We start from the raw sequence: 16,077 nt of genomic DNA, 5'->3' as shown, positions 1-16,077 counted from the left end.
TAAAACAACACAACATTTACCATTTCACAGTCTTGGGGTTCAGACGTCCAAAATGGGCCTCACTGGGCTGAAATCAAGATGTTGGCAGGGCTGGGTTCCTTCCAGGGGGCTCTAGGGGCGAGTCCGTCTTCCGGGGAGCAACCACGTCTCTCGGCACGTGGCCCCTTCCCCCACCTTCACGGCCGGCAGCGTCTGGCAGAGTCCCTCTCTCAGGCCCCTCGTGGTTCCGATGACCCACCAGACACTCCAGGGTCATCGCCCCATGTCGGGGTCTGCTGATTTCACTCTTCAGCCGTGGGGGCCCGGCCCCCAAGGCAGCGGCGGACCCAGACGTGGAGCTGGGGAGGAGGGTTTCCGGCAGCCGGTCCTCCAGCCGCCGCTGGTACAGAGACGCTGTCGCACCAGCTCCTCATCCAGGAGCCCAGCAAAGGGATTCGCCGCGAACCGAGAAAAGCAAGATGGGGGACAAGCGCCTGGAACGGTAAATGCACAGGGTGTTCGAACCCCCCAGAGCCTGTCCCTTCCTCTGCACGCTCAGGGCAAATGTCAGACACTTACGTATGCTTGGACCCCGTCTCCTCCACACCCACGCGGGGGCCGTCCCAGCACGGCAGACCGTGGGCTGCAGGGCTCCGCACCTCTGCACCGTGGGCAGTGCTCATCCTCATCGCCGACTTGGTTGTCCTCACCCAGGAGAGCCTCAGCCCCTCATCTCGTCTGAAAACTGGGACGATAATCCCCACGCACGTGCACGTGCACACTCGCGCACACTCGCGCACACTCGCGCATGCCTCACCCCTCCCCCTTCGATTCCCTGGCGCCCTCTGCCTGCAAGTGCAGCTGGGACATGTGCACCCCACGTGGGACCTGCTCTGGCGGGCGCCCCCTCCCCGCTCCGAGGCCCAGCTGCTCCGCACCCCGCCGCCCTCCAGCGTGTGCATCCTGAGTCTGAAACGGAGCCGCTCAGGGGTGGCCGGTGGTCTCGCGCCTGTGATTCGGCACGAGGCCACCCTCTCCTCCAGGGAAGCCACTCAGGGCAGGAGCCTGAGCAAGCCCCTCACTGGACTGTGACCTCCAGTGAGGTCGGGAAACAGTCTGCCTCCCGCTCACCTCCCTACACTCAGGCCTGAGGACCTGGAGCGTAGTAAGCAAGCTCTCAGTCATGAACCCATGAATCAACTCATCGCTCATGGTGGGTCTGCGAAACTTCCACTCTCGTGCCCGCGGGGAGGGAGCGGCTGACGAGGGCCCCCCCATTCCAGCGAGGACAGCCGCTGACCACCATGCCAGCTCTGAGTCCCTTGGCCCTGAGTCCTTTCAGGGAATGACTCACGCAGGCAGGGACGTGATGGCTAAAGACAGGGCCAGGGACAACGGGATGTGTGCCCGCTCTGCTCCGGACCTGCTGCTGGGCCCGGACCACAGGACCTCACACCTGCTTCCGCAGAAGCTCGCATACTGGGGGGGAGGGGGTGGCGGAGAGGGGGCTGGGGGCTGTGCTCACTGGGCACGACCCCGGACCTCCTCGGTCACAGCCACCGACAAGCGCTGGGAAAGCAGGTTTTGACAGAAGGCTCCAGAAGGGCGTCCTAAGCGCCCACACCCGGGCCGCACTGCGGTCCAGAGCCTAACCTGCAAGAAGGAAGAGCCTCCTCGCCTCAGGTAAGCGGGGAGCCAAGCATGTTCTAGGTGGTTCCCACGGGCACAGAAGTGGATTCCTGTAAACAGGAGGGGGGTACCCAGCTTCTGGTCTCGGATTCTTTCCCTCCACCCACAAGGGCTGCACCCGAGTTACCCAGGGGCACGCACGTCTGACCGCAGAGGGGACTCCCGTTCTCCCGCGTCATCACGGTCCGACCTCGCGCCAGGGAAGCATCGTCCTCCTCGCGCACAACTTTGACCCTACAGATCGCGGGCCTGGTCATGGAGTGCTCGGGAGCACTGACCCCGCGGAGCTGCCCACGAATGAGTCGTCGAGTGGCCTGAGGCCGCCCCGAGCAACCACTTTCTGCTCCCGGCCCCCGGCCCCCGACATCAGGGCCCGCCCTCTGTTTGTCACCCAGACATCTTCCAACAAGCGACTCATGTCCAGCCCTGAGCCGTGAGTCGTCCTGGGGTCTGGGCACCCTCTGTGCAGGGCTCTGTCCTCGTGACACAGGGCACCATCGGCTGCCACAGAGGAAGGTGGGGGGGCCACGCCCAGAGCGGCCCACAGCGCCACCGCCGCGCTCCACGGGCCGGGCTCAGGCCCGCGGGCATCCACCCAGGGTCACACAAGCTTCCCTCCTCCGCAGCGGCAGGTTCCCAAGCCGCATTCACGCCCCCCGGAGTGGCGGAGACTGCCTGCTCGCCCTGCGCCGTGGCCCACCCTGCGAGAGCTGGTCCCTAAATCTCCAGCTAACCGCTGCCCCCCTCTGGCAGCCTTCCTGGGAAGCTGGCTTCCGCACAACCCCAGAAGTCGGTTCCCACTGCGGGCAGCTGATCTTAAATTAGCCAGAACAAGGCATGGGGGGAGGGAGCGTCTGGAGAGGCGGCTGACGGCTTCACAGAATCTGAGGGGCCTCTCTTCCGCCCCTGCGCTGCAAGCCTCCCCTCCCTCCCCCGTTTGGACTCGAGGGCGTCTGCAAGCCCAGAGCTGGGGCCTGGGGATGTGGGCCCAGGAACTGACAGGGTGGCCCGTGGGGCGGCCGGAGATGCCAAGTCCTGGGAAAAGAAAAGGCATTTCTAGGAGACAAAAGCAAAACTGTCAGCAGATGAATACGAAGTTTCCGGATCAGGGTCACTTTCCTCGCTCCGAACGCCCCACAGGGGTCCCGAAAAGCCCTGCGAAGGAGGTGAAGACTCAGGGTCGGCCGTTTGCGGGACTGATTATGGAAATGGCCATTCACATTGACACAAAACATGCAGCAGGCTCCCTGAGGCTGCGGATCCCTCCTCCCACGCGGGCGGGAGCTGCTGGGCTCCAAGTGGGCTGAGGAAGTTCACGCTTGCCCAGAGCCCAAATCCAGAGGTGCCTGAGCACGGGCTCGCAGGCCGCACACGGGGGGCCGGGGTGGCTGGGGTGCGGCCTCAGTGTGCGAGGGGGTGACCCTGGGCCCACAGCACACGGGGTGGTCGTAATAATGAGTGAGCCCATCGGCTGGGGTTCGGCTGGGATGCCAAAACACCGTCAATGTGGGGAACTCGGGGAGAGTTTCTCGAGGGGACTTGGCGGAGGTGCGGGCAGGACGCAGCGAACCCGTGGGGACCGGCCCCCAGACCGCGGCAGTCAGGGGGCCGCTCCAGGCCCAGGACGCGGGGGTGTGGTTACCGGAGCCCCAAGTACAGTGGGTCGGTGGGAGCACGGAGTGGAGGTCGGAGGTCACAGAGGGAGAGCCGCAGGGGTGCCCACCCGCCCGCCCTCGTCCGGGCTTACCCACCACCGCAGCCCAGCCACCCTGCCAGGAGCTTCCGCTGCATGAAACAAGGACCCAGGGGCCCCGGCATCACTGGTTGGCGGTCGCTCCTGCGTGGCCCTGGCCAGTGTCAGATGTGGACATCGTCAGGCCCTGCCCTCACACACTGACTTCTCCAGGCCCGCCGAGCGGAAACGCAGGGCCAGCACTAGCCAATATGGCAACCGAGCAAATTAGGAAAAGCTGTGCCTTTCTCAAGACGCTTCCCTGCCATCTGCTGGGCACTTGCAGTAACTACATGTACCTAAGATGACAAGGATGTAAACAGGGGCCCCCCCGGATTGTGCAGTGCACAATGTGCACAACTGTGAAGGGCAGCCCGGTGGCCTTTCACAGAGCCCCATCACAACCGGAATGATGGTGATGATAGGTGGCGTCTTTTGGCCTGTTGTCTGTCTCCCTGGGGCCCACCATCCACACCCGCCAGCAAAGGCCACCAGGAGAGCGCCTCTGCTTGAACACACTAGGCTTATTCACTAACACAGTGAGAAAGCGCAGGAGAGAATACACTGTCAGAGCGTGTCCGTATGAAGCTCCGGAAGGAGTCTAATTAGTGTGTGGGACCGGAGCGGGACAGGGTGCGGGGCCCTCCTTCCCTCCCTCCCGGGGCGCCTGGTCAGTGTCGACAAGTGCCCCCGTGCCTGGTTCTGTCCGCGACTACTGCGGCGACCTCAGATACGCCCCTCCTATCTGCGACCTCAGTTTCTCCATCCACAAAACAAGGGCTTGGGCTGACCGCTTCTGAGGGTCCTTGCGTGTGAGGCCTGAGATGTTTCCCGTGAACAAGTGCTCTGGCTCAGCCCATGCGCCTGAGCCCCCGTCCGCGGCGGGCATTGTCCTCACAGCTGCCACGGCGCCCACCCAAACAGGCAGATGGCGCCGCCGCCTGCCCGAGATCGGCACGGTCTGCCGAAGCCGCTGGGGGGAGACCGGTGCCCCAGCCGTCCTCCGACAGGGTCTTTATTGGTGGTGATTCTCGGCGGACGAGGACCTGAAGTCAGGAGCTCTGCACACGGCCAGTGGCCACCACGAAGACGAGGCTCTGCCTGACCTTCTAGGGGCGCCTGCAGCGGGCAGGGTCGGGGAAGGAGGCCCCCCAGGCCGCGCGGGCGAGGCGCTCTCTACGGCCTGTGCTTGGACCATCCGGTGCAGGTGAGACTGAAGACCGTCTTTCCCCAAAGATGCCTGCGGCCTAATCCCCAGAACCAGTGAACGAGTCCCCTGTTGAGGCAGAGGGACCTGCCGTGTGACCCAGCTAAGGGCGCTGCGCGGGGAGACCATGCTGGGTGGTCCAGCAGGCCAGTGCATTCACAAGCGTGCTGGCAGGAGGGAGGCCGGGGGCCGCAGACAGGCTGGGGGACCCAATGGCCGCCCGTGGGGTGCACAGAGGCGGGAAGGCGTCTGCCACCGGCTTGAACCCAGGGGCTCCCAGCCCAGGTGTTCGGGTGGCCTCCAGGAACTGCAGACGGCGGGGAAGCCAGCATAGGGGCCAGAGGCCAGGGTGGGGCAGCCGCGTGCTGCGGGGGCCCGGGCCAGCCCCCCACCCTGCGCTAGCCAGAGGGGGTGTGAGATGCCATGGTTCCCGAACAGTGTCCTGTTGTCCTGCCCTTGGCCTTTGGGTGGTAGTAACAATAGGACGAGGTGATCCTGCTCGCTCTCTCTTTCGTGAACACGCACACGCACACGCACACTGGTAAGAAGCGTGCCTGGCAGGGCAGACATTACCAGGGACGAGTGCAGGGAGGCTCAGAGGGCCGGGCCTCCAGGAGGAGAGGCCGCGTATGCCTGAGGCTGTCACAGGCACGGGACCCTTATGTCCACCATAAAAACAAAAGGCAGGTGGAAAGGCTGGGGGCCGGTGGGGCTGGGAGAGAGCGGACCTAGAAAGACATGAGTGGAAATGTGGCTGATTGTAATCTGCCGGACGGTGTGGCCGGAGGAACCCCAGTGGACCCTGTGACGAGGGCAGGGTCTCCAGCTGCGCGGGTCCATCCCTGCCTGGAGCACTAACACCAGAACAGCCCTCAGTGTCCCCTCTTCTCTCTGGGTCTTGCAAAGGTCCTGGGGCATCAGGAGGGGAGATGCTCACAGGGGACCAGGCGGGGTCGTGGAACACATTCGGGCATCGGCCCTGCTGGGTGGGACTACAGTTGGGGGCGGTCCTCGTGGACCCCAGAAGAGAGGACAGCCGGAGGGAAGGCACACACAGGAAACGGGAAGGACCACGGGGGCTGGGAGTCCTCAGGCCGTAGGTCCTCAGGCAGGCTCTGCGTCTGCCTCTGAGCCACACTGGAACCTCTGCTCGCCCAGCCTCGCAGGGCCGTCGGGAGGCAGGTGACCGTCCCCCGCCAGCCTCCCCAGCTCACAGCGTCCCCTTGCTCTGACCTCCTCCCCTCGGGCCTTGCTGGCCATCCCCCCGGGCGGCCCTTAGCCATGAGCAGAGCCTGCCAAACATCAGCCCTGCTTCCTCCGCAGGGGGAGGACCCACACCTCAAACCTCCTGGTGCCTGAAACGGGGGAAGGAGAGAGAAAACATCACGATGTGCGTGGCCGCTCCCGACACCTGGAACAGCCTCATTCTGGTGGCCCTGGGGGCCGTGGATTTGGAACCACAGCAAAAGAACTGTGATCACAGTGCCACGCGGGGCCTGTGGGGAAACTTACACTGTTTATTGTTTTTTTTCATTTCAGAGTCAGCCCTCGGACAAAGCACAAAAGACTCAACTTTGGCTACAGACGGAGCACGGGTGTTAACAGGGGGGAGAGGGGGAGGAGCAAAGTTCCAGCGGTCGCCCTGCGCAGAGGGAGTGGTAGAGACTCGAGAGAGCATTCTAGAGGAAGTGTATAAAGCTACAAAAATGACCAAGGAGAGGCAGGGGAGGCAAAGGAGGCCAAGGGAAGCAGGGGAGGCCAGGGCAAGCCAGAGGAAGCAGGGGAGGCCAGAGGAGGAAAGGAGAGGCAAGGGAGGCCAGGGAGGTCAGGAGAGGTTAGTGGAGGCTGGGGAGGCCAGGGGAGGCCAGGGGTTGCCAGGGGAGGCAAGAGAGGCAGGGGAGGCCAGGGGAGGTCAGGGGAAGCCAGGGGAAGCAGGGGAGGCCGGGGGAGGCTGGGGAGGTCAGGGAAGGCCAAGGGAGGCAGGGGAGGCCAGAGGAGGCAGGGGAGGCCAGGGAGAGCGGGGTAAGCCGGGGAGGCCAGGGGAGACCAGGGGAAGCAGGGGAGGCCAGGGCTTGCCAGGGGAGGCAAGGAGAAGCAGGGAGGCCAGGGGAGGCAGGGGAGGCCAGGGAGGCCGGAGGAAGCCTGGGAGACTAGGGGAGGGCAGGGAGGCAGGGAGGCCAGGGGAGGCAGCGGAGGCAGGGGAGGCAGGGGAGGCCAGGGAAAGCAGGGGAGGCCAGGGGAGGCCAAGGGAGGCAGGAGAGGCCAGGGGAGGCCCATTCTGCACCCTAGCCCAGCATGTTCCGGCATCGGAGCCGCTCTTCCTCCCGCTTCTCCTCCATGCGATTTTCCAAAAGCCTCAGCTCCCTGCGCACCACCTTCCCCATGGACGGCTCCAGCTCCAGCACTTTCTGGAGGTCCGCCCTGGCCTCCGCCTCGTTCCACACCTCCGCGTGAGCCCGGGCCCGCACGTAGTAGGCCTTCGCGATCCCTAAGGGAGGATTAGACTGCACCAGCTGAGCCCCTTGGAGGCACACGGCCTTAGCAACTCACAAAACTCTTAACCTTGACCATGATCCTTAACCTCTCTGTGCCCCCTGAGCCGCCTCCTCGGCTGTAAATGGAGGTGATAACAGCCATAGCAGAGACCCTGCCAGGGCCGCGGAGCAAATCCTAAATCCGTAACTTCCCCTGGGGTTACGTAGGCTCCCCGCATTGCGCGGGCTGCAGGGCCCCCGTCCCCGGCACCGAAGGAGGTGAGGAGCGCAGGGAACCCCCGCGCCTGGCGCACGGCGGAGCGCCGTGTCAGACCCCACCCGCGGCCCCTGCGTGAGTCTCTGCGTGACTGCCTGGCTCTCAGAAACACCTGCTGCGGGCCAGTGGCGCGAGGGGCCCGTGCACCTGCGTGCGTGCGTGCGTGCGTGTCCCAGCCGCCGCGCAGGAGCGCAACGGCCTCCCGCAGGGGCCCCGCCAGCCCGCGCCCGCCCCCGCCCCCGCCCCCCCCACGGCCCGCGGACCCCCCCCCCCCCGCCTCCTCCCGCCCGCGCGGCGCCGCGCACCTGGGTGGAGCCGCAGGATGTCGCTGGTGTGCTCCAGCACCTCGTAGTACTCCTCCCTCTTCAGCAGACACTGACAGTAGTTCACGATCAGGGTGTTGGTCATTTTCTCCAGCTTCAGCCACTGCACCTCCCAGGGCTTCTCCTGCGGGGTGGGGGGCACGCCTGCCTGCCGTGAGCTGGGCCGCCCTGACCCTAACCCTGCCCCCCGACCTGCGCCGACCCCGTGGGCAGCCCCCCACCTTGGTCTGCAGGTTCCTCAGGCAGACGATGGCCTCCTGGTACTTTCTGGAGGCTTCCTCGTAACGGCCCAGCTTGAAGAGCCGGTTCCCTTCCCCGTGGAGGATGGGCACCGCCCGCATCTTCTCCTCGTTGTTCAGGCTCCACGTCTCCCTCTGGTACTCACTCGGGGCCTCGACCTGGCCCGAGAGCGGCAGGCGGCTAAGGCGGGGACTCCGGGAACCTGTGCCCCCGCAGCTGGCCACGTCCATATACAAAGGGGACAGAAGCCTTGGGGCCCTGCCTTAAATCAACACCTTTGTATAAGTTAGGAATAGACAGCCCTTTGTCAACACTTGACTTCCAATATTCGGAAGACTGTCTCCATACTCATTTGGCTAGAACAAGACACTTTGCCATCTGCTGGAAAATTGTCATCAGAAAAGTTCAGACCTACAAGGTCTATAATGAGCACCTCAGAGGTGAGGCCCTTGTGCAGTGCACAAACCGCACAACTGTCCTAGCAGGCCCACAAAGGCCCTTTTGTTGACACAATTCTCATTTGTTCCCCCATGTAGCCCTCGGGCTGCACCTCATGCTTGGCCATAAGCTGAGTCCCCACCTGGGCTGGACTTTCTCCCACCACCCCACAAACATGGCTGTGGTTTATGAGCCCTCTCGTGCTCTAGAGAGGAAGCGGGTGATGCCCAGCGACCAGCGAGGCGGGGCTCCCCGTGCTGCCTGCTTGCCCCGCGTGCTCCCCCCGTGCTCCCCGAGGCTGGGACAGCCCTCTGCCCACCCCCATCCCCAGGCACACCTGCAGCAGCTCTATCACGAAGATCAGAGGCTGCGGCTCCTTCTGCAGCTCGTCCAAGTCTTCGTAGCCCAGAGTGTGGTAGGCGAACATGTTGGCCAGCCCACACGTGTGTACATGCCACTCCGTGGGGTCTTTGCCCTCTGCCACCTGCCGCAGGCTCCGGGACAGGATGGGGTAGACCCCTGTATGCTGGGGGGAAAGACGGCCGATGGCGTCTGGCCCGTGTGCTCGGAGCTAGCCGGGCCACAGGGAGCCCCCGCTGCGTCGGGCTACAGCCGCCCCTGCCCCGTGGTTGTTCCTGCCAATTGCCCCCAACATGCCCCCACGAATAACCGTGGTGCGCCGTGTTCCAGGCCGACGGCTCTACCGGGTCCTCTGTCAGCTCCTTCCATCCTTCAGACGCCCCAGTGAGGGAGGCACTTACACCCCTTCTATAGGTGGGGAGACTGGAGCCCAGAGACATTAAGTAAGGGGCTCAAGGTCACACAGCTGGGAAATGACGGAGCCAGGATTCACGCCCGGCTCCAGAGAACACGCTCTCACCTCAGTGCCATGCTGCCTCTTGCTGGCCCTTGTGGTCAGCCCTGACCTGTTTCTCTCCCGGGGAGACCTGAGCCCACGGGTCGGTGCCCTGCAGGGAGGGAAGTGTGGGCAGTAGGGGAGGGAGCAGGCCCCAGGGGCCAGAGGGCCGGATTGGCATCCCCAAGGTGCTGTTGAATAGCAGTGAGCCTGGGCACCTGTCTGAGCTACGGTCCCCTTGGCCGCACCTGTAGAGCTGGGTTCGTGGGTTAGAGGCGGGACTGGTAGAGGCCCGGCTCGTCCCAGCCTCCCCCTGCACTGGGCGCGGGGCTTGCCACCCTCGGGGTGGAGGAGCGCCAGGGAAACCAGCCCCTTGGGCCTCAGCTTGCCCCTCTGTGGGCTGTCTCTGAGAGCCCCCCTCTGCGTGGACGGGGTTCAGAAACGGCCCATCTCAGGCGCCTTCACGGCAGCTCCAGGACCTGAAGGGGCAGAAACAGTTCAGCTTGTCCTCCAAGTCACCAGCGCGGGGATGAAGGTCAGCCCTCCCAGCCCCCCACAGCCCCCCACCCCCCGCCGCTGGGATTAGCCCAGAAAGCCCTGCGGAGACTCCTTTGTGAGAGAGGCCACCAGCTGGTAGTTAATCCCGCGCACGGGGATCAAGGCTGACCTACGGCAGGGAGAGGCCCAGCAGCAACTGGCCAAGGGAGGGGCCACTCCTGGCCCTACAGGCGACCCCAGCTCCCAGGCCCTGCGTCCCGGCAAGTGCACTGAGCAATCGGGCCCCAGGGCCAGGTGGCTGCCTGGGCAGAACCTCGGGTAAAGACTTGTCCCATGAGGTACCCACACCCTAGCTCTAGCAGAGCCTCAGGGCAGCACGGTGGGCTGGGGGTGCCGCCAGGAGCCCCAAAAACTCCAGGAAGGAGGAGGAAGGCCAGAGGAAGGTCCCGAGTCCTGTGCCCAGCCGGCTGGCACCTCCTTGGAGGGAGGGAGCAAGGGGTATAGGAGTCCCAGCTCTGTGTCAGTCTGGAGGCCAACTTGCCTGGCTGGGGGCCACAGAACAGCCAGAACCACACGTGGGGCTCTGTGGAGCTCGCCTCCAGCGCTGGGGACAGAGACCAGGCCTGTGACCGAGGCAGGGGGCCCCGGGACCCCCACACTGGGTCTCCTTCTGACTGCAGGGCCGTCTACACTGGCGAGGCTGCAAACTGGCGAGCCACGGGCCATATTCAGCTCGCAGATTGGTTTTGTCTTATTCCTCACCTTGTGGAGCTGTTATCGACTAGCTCACCAACATTCAGATGCTGAGGGAGCTCGCATGCTAAGGAAGACTTCCGGCTCATCTTAGGAACTCAGAATGGCCAGCCACGCCGGGCCTGCCCCTTTCACAAGGTGACCATCCAGTCGGAGCTGAGGACTGGCTGCCCCATTTGGATGAGGCAGATGATCTGCAGTCAGCCAGAGCTCCTGGCCCCTCGTGGAATCTGAGTTTGCAACCCGTGGCCTCACAATTCCGGGTACCAGCACAGAAGTCCCACACAGAGACCAGCATCCTGTCGAGGCTGGGGGCGCGGCTCCTCACTGGCCCTGTCTCCATGGTGTAGGGGCAGGGGAGGGAGGGAGGAAGCCCCCTGCTCTTCAGAGTGATCCCGTGAGGACTATCCAGGAGGAGGGCTCTGCGGGGAGTGATGAGCAGCACTGCTGGGGGAAAGCCAAGCCCTCCTAAGTCCTCTGTCGAACAAAATGATCATCCCCCTGAATGCTGCCGTCTTTCTAAAACTCAGATTCTTAAATGGAGAGATGCCCCCGGAGGGGAAAGGGGCTAAGCAAATTAAGCATGCCAAACCTTCTCACACTTCCTGGCCTGGATGCCACCCGCTCCCTACGGGCGGACCTGGTGAACTCCTATGCATCCTTCAATACCCAGTTCAATGTCATCTTGGAGACGTTCCCCCAAGACCCTAAAGAATTAGTTGCCCATCTCCTGTGGCCCTGAAGCAGTCTGCCCCTCACCTGCTTATGTCATGGGACTGGCTGCCCTGCCTCGAAATTGCTTGAGTGTTCGCTCCTCCTCCAAGGACTGAGGTTCCTTGAGGGGCAGAACTTGGTCTGTTTCATTCCTAACACACAGCAGAGTCCAAAGCTGGTGTCCAGTGAACGTTTTCGGATAGATAGGCACAGACCACGATGGGAGGATGCTTAGTGAGGTGGGCAGTGCCCTCCTGTGACTGTGGCCAAAAGGACGTAGACAGCACATGACACACAGCCATGCTCACTTTAGGGGAAGCTCTGCAGACAACAAATCAATCAGCCAATCCAGGATTTATTGGCAGCCCTCCATGCACTCAGCTCTCCTGCATTAGCGAACATGCACCCTATGGAGGCAGGGCCCTCGCTGGTGGCCAAGCCTTGTCTACCCTGCCGCCTGAATGACAAGTTCGCGTGGGTCTAAAACGTGCAGGGCATCCTCACTGTAAGCAAAGATATTGCTTTAGATAGATATTATTTTAAATTATCTGAAGCCGCAAAAAAAAAGCCCATTTTCTGAAGACTTGGCTTGTTAAAAACAAAACATCTTTAACATCTTTCTAAGCACCAGGACGAAGAACAACACAGACACTGGTAGGCAAAGAAAAGTCGCTCACCTGGTATTTGCCAGGTGAGTCAAGAAATGAGGGACGAGGCGGGCGGGCGCCCCTAGCGGTAGACGACGGTACTGCAACCTGACTCCCCACTATGATGGGCAGCCGCCCTGGATGGGCAGTGAGGGGACCAGGGTCCCAACCCTGTCCCTTACCTTGTCTGACCCAGAGCAAGTCACTCACCTTCTCTGCCTCTTACGCTTCCTCATCATCAAAACAGGGGAGTCTGTCTCCGAAATCCTGCAAGCACTTTTCAATTGCCTGGTGCTATGACTTGTCTTAGTCACCACCACCTCCTGTAATACCCCCAACAGCTGCTTAGTGTAGGGTTTCCGTTATTTATAGATGAACGAAAGAGAGTGCCGGAGGGAGAAAGGACTTCCCCGGGGCCACACAGCCAAATGACAGAGCAGAGCTCAAACTCAGATCTCTCTGTCTCTCTCTCCCAAATTGCTCCTTCGAAAGGTCAGCGGCCCCCGATGAAGGGATGGGTCTGAGGATCTACCATCAACGGCTGGTTAGGTGAAAGCCAAGGGGGAGCTTCGTCATGGCTGGATCGGGCTGGCGGCATCTCAACCCGTCAGCCGATCACAGTAATAAGATGCCTCCCGGCGGGCGAGGCCAACAGACAGGGAACGCTGCCCAGTGGGAAACACGCAGCACGATTTCTAGAAACTATCGGGACAGAGGAACATGGCAGACAATCCCATGGCAAAGCAACCACCAAAATCAGAATGTGGGGACTTCTGTCGGACAAGTGATCCAATTCCTTCAACAAATCCATGTCAAGGTAAAAACGGGGAAGGAAACAGAGCCCCGAGACATGCACCCACAAAGCCCTGTGCACGGACTTTGTTTGGGTCCGGACTGGAACAAACCAACCACAAAGAGTAAATGAGGTGACGACTGGAGAAATTTGAACAGTACCAGAGGGTAATTGGCATGAAGGAATTATTGGGGTTTTAAAAAAATGTAATAATGATATTAAGGTGATGTTACTTTGATATCCCTTTTACAGATACAAATTTTAGTACTTTTAGATGTAACGGTAGGGAGTCTGGAGTGTGATTTAACCTTTCGGGATAAGGAAGAGCAGGGGACAGGGGTAGAGGAAGCAAGCCTGGCTGGGGTCCACGGTGGCTGGCGTGGGGGATGGGCGCAGGGGACGTCTCTGTACTTTCTGTCGACTTCTGTATATGTTTGAAAGTTTCCATAAGAAATGTTTGTTTAGGGCGCCTGGGAGGCTCAGTCGTTAAGCGTCTGCCTTCGGCTCAGGTCATGGTCCCAGGGTCCTGGGATCGAGCCCCGCATCGGGCTCCCTGCTCCGCGGGAAGCCTGCTTCTCCCTCTCCCACTCCCCCCAGCTTGGGCTTGTGAGCGCTCTCTCGCTCTCTCTCGCAAAAATAAATAAACAAAATCTTAAAAAAGAGAGAGAGAGAGAGAGAAATGTTTGTTTAAACGTTCTGTGGCCCATTTCTGTCTGGGCCACGGAATGAGGAGGCGATCCCAAGAGGGCCACAGATTTGTGGACAGTTTTAGATGTGGCTCACGGGAGCAGGGAGGAGGGCGGGAAAGTGACCAGTGGCCAAAAGTGCTCAGGATCCGGTAATCGTGTTTGGGCACGGCCCTGGTGCCACGTTGCCCCAGCCAGCCACGACAGCGATGGTCACTCTGGGGGCGTGTGGTTTTGGGTGACTCTCCTCCATGTGCTCAGTGGCAGAGGGAGAGGGTGCAGGGTTTTACCTTCACCCCACCTTTGCTGAAAGGCAGCAGCCCCACAAAGGGGCGGGCAAGCCTTGCAGGCGGCGGGGGCGGGCGTGGCCTACTTACGATGGAGTCACACCAGAACTCGGCCACCTCGCCGAGCCGCATGGACGTCAGCAGCACTTCCCAGACCTCGAGCTTGAACATGTTCCCAAGGATAATGTGCATGGGGTGGCCCACGCGCTTGCTGTCATCTATCACCGTCCGGTCCTCGTCGCATTTCGTGGTGCGGAAGTGAAAGATCACCTGGCCAGCAAGAGGGGGACCCTGGTCTTAGACACACCTCCCACTGTCGCTCACGCAGCTGTCCTCAGGGCTCCACTCACTCAACCCCTGCCAGATGCCCAGACCCCACAGCTAGCCCCACGCTGCACTCACTGGGGCTGGGAACCCCCCCTGCTGAGAGGACCCCGTCCCACTGCCTGGAAGCTCTGCGGGTCCGGACGGCCTTGCTTACAGAAGCCCTGGATCTGGGGCCACAGACCCCGCCACGCCGCCGTCATCCAGGGAAGCCCACCAGAGATTTGTGGACAAAACCATGAACCCTGAGGGCCTCTCCTTTCAACTCAACATTTGGGGCTCCAGAAAAATTCCCAAAGCCCTTCCCCCAGCCCACGCCAGAGTTTAATTTGCCAGTATCGAAAACGTCCAGCGAATGGGCACCAATTCCGAGTTACCCAGAAGCTCAGGGGTTGATAATTCTGGGAAGGGCCCTCCTGGCCCTGTTTTGGCAAAGCCGAAAGAGGCACAGCAGGAATGCAGAAGGCTGCCGTGGGGGGGCCCCGTCTGGTACGGGGAGAACAGGCCCACTCACCCGGGACCCCGTGATGAAGTTTGGGAGCTCGCCTGTGCCTCCATGCAGAATGGTCTTCTTGACCCCTTCCACGTTCAGGAGCAGAGCGGCATCCATGGCTCCCGGCCGAGGGAGGTGTCGGGCTCAGGCTGAGATAATCTCCCGGGAGGGAGACACCCAGACCCCGGGATTGGCCCTGCCCCGGGGGCGGGTGTGAGCCAGGAGTAAGCCGGCCGGCGCCTAGCACCTGCTCCTAGCAAGGGTGACGTGAGACCTCCACCTGACACCTGCCTTTGGTTTTCCCCCAAACCAAGAAGAAAGCAGCCGGAGTGTTCTCAGGGAAGACGGGGGAGGGGTGGCAGGACAGAGGCCTCAGGCCAGCCAAGGGGAACAGGACCTGGTGTCCGTGCCAAGGCCCTGTGGTCTCTATGGTCCCTGCCTTCCCCCCTTCTTCTTCCCTCCTTCTCTCCCGCAGACTCTGTGCAGGAGAGGGTGCGACCCTGGGGCGCGGGGAAACCAGGTTTCTGGCCTGGGAGGCTCTAAAATGAGTAAGACAAGGGGCAGATGTGGGAAAAGTTAAGGGCGCCCCCCAGCCCCTCTCCAGCCCCCACTCCAGGTCCTGGAGGTGGGGAGCGGGGCTCTCTCTCCCCCGCTGGAGGGTCTCATCCCTGCGCCCTGTGCCCTGTGCCCGGGAGAGCTCAGTCCCTGCACCTGGGATTCCCCTTTCTGGCCTCGGTGACAGGTGGCCTGAAGGTGTGGTGTGTGGCGCCACCTTGTGGCCAGCGGAAGAGGCTGCGCTCGGGCTCCCAGGGTCCGTCCTCTGGGGGACCCCAGACTGAGAGCGGGAAGGGGCGGAACACTGGATCGTCGGAGCCACATACAGCCGCTGACCCCACCTCTCATTTCCTGACCTGCGGCCTTGGGTGTCTGCCACCCTCCTTAATTCCATCGTCCCCACCGAAACGTGGAGATCCATCTGCCCTGCCTCCTTCCCCTGGAGCAGCAAGCGGGACCCCAAACCCAGCCCCCCAATTCTCCCACGAAGAACCACTGGCATAGAGGAGGCCAAGCCTGAGCGCCCAAACCCAGCCTGGGGCAGCTGGATCAGGCCCCTCCAGGCCCCCTCCCGGGGTGCTCGGACCCCCAAGGGCCCAGATCCAGCCCTCCCTGGGGGCAGGGGGCACGGGTGCCGGGGTCCTGGGGTCCTTCTCCTCCGTCCTGCCCTTGCCTAGCCACACAGCGACCTAGAGGGGTCCGAATGCATAGGAAGCAAGAGGGAAGCTCAGATGCTGAAAGCACACAGGGAAATAAAAGTGATTACCATGAAAGTGGGGGGAGGGAGAGACGGAGGCAGGACCCAGGGGGTGGGGGTGGGGGCTGCTTCTGGGGTCCTGGCAGAGTGCCGTCCCCTCCCCCGACGATGGTGGTGTGGCTGTTGGCTTTGTACGTGTTCGTCATGCTAGACTTTCCCGCCAGTGACAACTGATTTTTTTTTTATTTGCGAGAGAGAGAATGAAAGAGAGAGAGAGCACATGAGAGCGGGGAGGGTCAGAGGGAGAAGCAGGCTCCCCGCTGCGCAGGGAGCCCGATGCGGGACTCGATCCCAGGACTCCAGGACCGTGACCTGAGCCGAAGGCAGCCGCTTAACCCACTGAGCCACCCCGGCG

At 62.2% G+C, this 16,077-nt stretch overlaps 1 protein-coding gene across 1 annotated transcript; it reads right to left on the bottom strand.

Annotated features, from left to right (window-relative positions):
• Positions 1-6,892: 6,892 nt before the first annotated feature.
• On the bottom strand, positions 6,893-14,527 carry AIPL1 (aryl hydrocarbon receptor interacting protein like 1). The gene is made up of 6 exons (XM_027567845.2): positions 14,432-14,527; positions 13,684-13,863; positions 8,697-8,885; positions 7,903-8,079; positions 7,664-7,805; positions 6,893-7,095 (listed from the first exon to the last, which is right to left on the bottom strand). The coding sequence occupies exons 1-6, from the start codon at positions 14,525-14,527 to the stop codon at positions 6,893-6,895; spliced, it is 987 nt and encodes a 328-aa protein (XP_027423646.1).
• Between the last annotated feature and the right edge of the window lie 1,550 nt (positions 14,528-16,077).

The sequence above is a fragment of the Zalophus californianus genome, chromosome 16 (assembly GCF_009762305.2).
Source record: "Zalophus californianus isolate mZalCal1 chromosome 16, mZalCal1.pri.v2, whole genome shotgun sequence".
In the NCBI taxonomy this organism is placed as follows: domain Eukaryota; kingdom Metazoa; phylum Chordata; class Mammalia; order Carnivora; family Otariidae; genus Zalophus; species Zalophus californianus.
The sequence above is the reverse complement of the archived record's forward strand: the minus strand, read 5'-3'. Positions and strand labels throughout refer to the sequence as shown.